Source organism: Prunus mume, linkage group LG1 (genome assembly GCF_029339155.1).
Source record: "Prunus mume cultivar Tortuosa linkage group LG1, ASM2933915v1, whole genome shotgun sequence".
In the NCBI taxonomy this organism is placed as follows: domain Eukaryota; kingdom Viridiplantae; phylum Streptophyta; class Magnoliopsida; order Rosales; family Rosaceae; genus Prunus; species Prunus mume.
This window is the reverse complement of record NC_142698.1, coordinates 28,649,880-28,651,585: the sequence shown is the minus strand read 5'-3', so window position 1 is coordinate 28,651,585 and position 1,706 is coordinate 28,649,880. Positions and strand designations below refer to the sequence as shown.

The 1,706-nt window shown below is 38.9% G+C and overlaps 1 protein-coding gene across 1 annotated transcript; it reads right to left on the bottom strand.

Moving 5' to 3' along the window:
• Positions 1-488: 488 nt before the first annotated feature.
• Positions 489-1,295, bottom strand: LOC148921521 (uncharacterized). Its single transcript, XM_008228236.3, has one exon. The coding sequence runs from the start codon at positions 1,148-1,150 to the stop codon at positions 704-706; it is 447 nt and encodes a 148-aa protein (XP_008226458.1). The 5' UTR covers positions 1,151-1,295; the 3' UTR covers positions 489-703.
• Between the last annotated feature and the right edge of the window lie 411 nt (positions 1,296-1,706).

Sequence of the window (1,706 nt, the reverse complement as noted above, 5' to 3'; positions counted from 1 at the left end):
AGCTCCTCAATCTCTCACCAAATGGTGCACGGCTTGCAAGTCCCCACTTGCCTTTGCCTTTTCCTTTCTCCAAAGTGGTCGCCTAAAGGGAAAAGTAGAAACGATAATTTGGGCCAATATTCCAATATCATATTGGTTAACTTACAAGAACTCATAATAAACTTGGAGAATTGCTGAGACAAATTAAATCTCATTCTCGACATGATTTTGGTACCAATATTAATCTTTTGATACTTCATACTTTGGTAGAAGTTTTCACCATGGATTTCTGATCTTTTGGCCTGATCTTCAGGGCTAAGTAGCTCATTGGAATCGAAATTCCCGAGGTAGCTGTACTTTAGAAATTTGGGTCGATGTAGAATGAAACTGCTAAAATTGCAAAATGTTTGAAACTCAAGAACCAACTAACCAACATACTTTCAAAAGAAAATTAAACAAAAGAATGGTTTGCCTGCTGAAAAATGACAGATATCCTACAGAGGGAGTGATTGATCATGAAAAAGAAACACACATCAATATATACTTAAAAAGGTAGACATAATAACAACTTATAAGTTCATCACATAAGAAAGAGAAATACTTCACACTGACAGATATAGCAGGAGATTACTCCGAGTAAACATGAACAAGCTTAGACACATAAACTTTCAAGACACTTATCAAAATAACTGATACCAATAAATCCCCCAGTGAGCATGAAAATCTAATAATAGTCAATACGTTTGCTGTAGGACTTGGTTACCCTCTTGTAAGGAGAAGCAGACTTCCGGACCTTCGCTTGAGTCTTCTTAGGAGAAGCAGACTTTTTCACTTGGGTCTTGTTAGGGTAAACGGACATCTTGTACTTCACCTGGGTCTGGCACTCAGTGGTAAACCCTAGCTCCTTGTCCACATGTTTGGCAGTGGAGGTGCACTTTGCCTCTTGCTTGTAACCCAAGCCGCCAGTCCTCTTGTCCACAAACTTTCCAGCCTTGCAGCTCCCAGTAAAGCTGCTTGACCCTCCACCATAAGCATGTTTGTATGAATATCGATCTTTGATTTGAATTTGTTGAGACTCATTGAGCTGTGAAGAAGATGATCCCTCACTCCAAGGCATAAACTGTAGGTAGCCAACAAAAGCAGCAGGCTGTGAATCAGGCTTCTTCGGCATGTTTGATTGTGTGCTTTTCGATAGAAGGTGGGTTGTGAAATTGAAATGGGGTTTTGTTGGCCTCTGTTAGTTTAAGAGAGAAGAGGTTTGGACAATAACTCAACTTATAATAAGCTAGCTTTCTGGGAATTTTTCTTTTTTATTATTTTTGGCTGGAGATTTGTTTATCTAGGGGTGCCACGTTCATGTTTCGTGTATTATTGCTAGAATCTTTATATCTTTTTTCCTTTTTTACCGTTGATAGCTTTATTTCTTGAAACGTCATCTCAATATCTTGCTAGAATCTTTAGGCATCAGGTTAAGACCATCTCCAATCTTTGGGGTGGAAACTCAAATTAGCCTCCAAAAACCATATCCAATCTATATATTTTGGGAGGTGAAAATTTGAGATGCCTCAAACTTGAACTGAAATTTCACCCAAAATTCTGCCTGGACTGGTAATTATGTGGGGCCCAATCTGCTTTAACATATAATTTTTTATTGTAGGAAAGCAGCAGCCCATGTGCCCAACTTTGTTCGCTGGCCCACTTTGACAAGTGGGAATCTTCATTCCTTT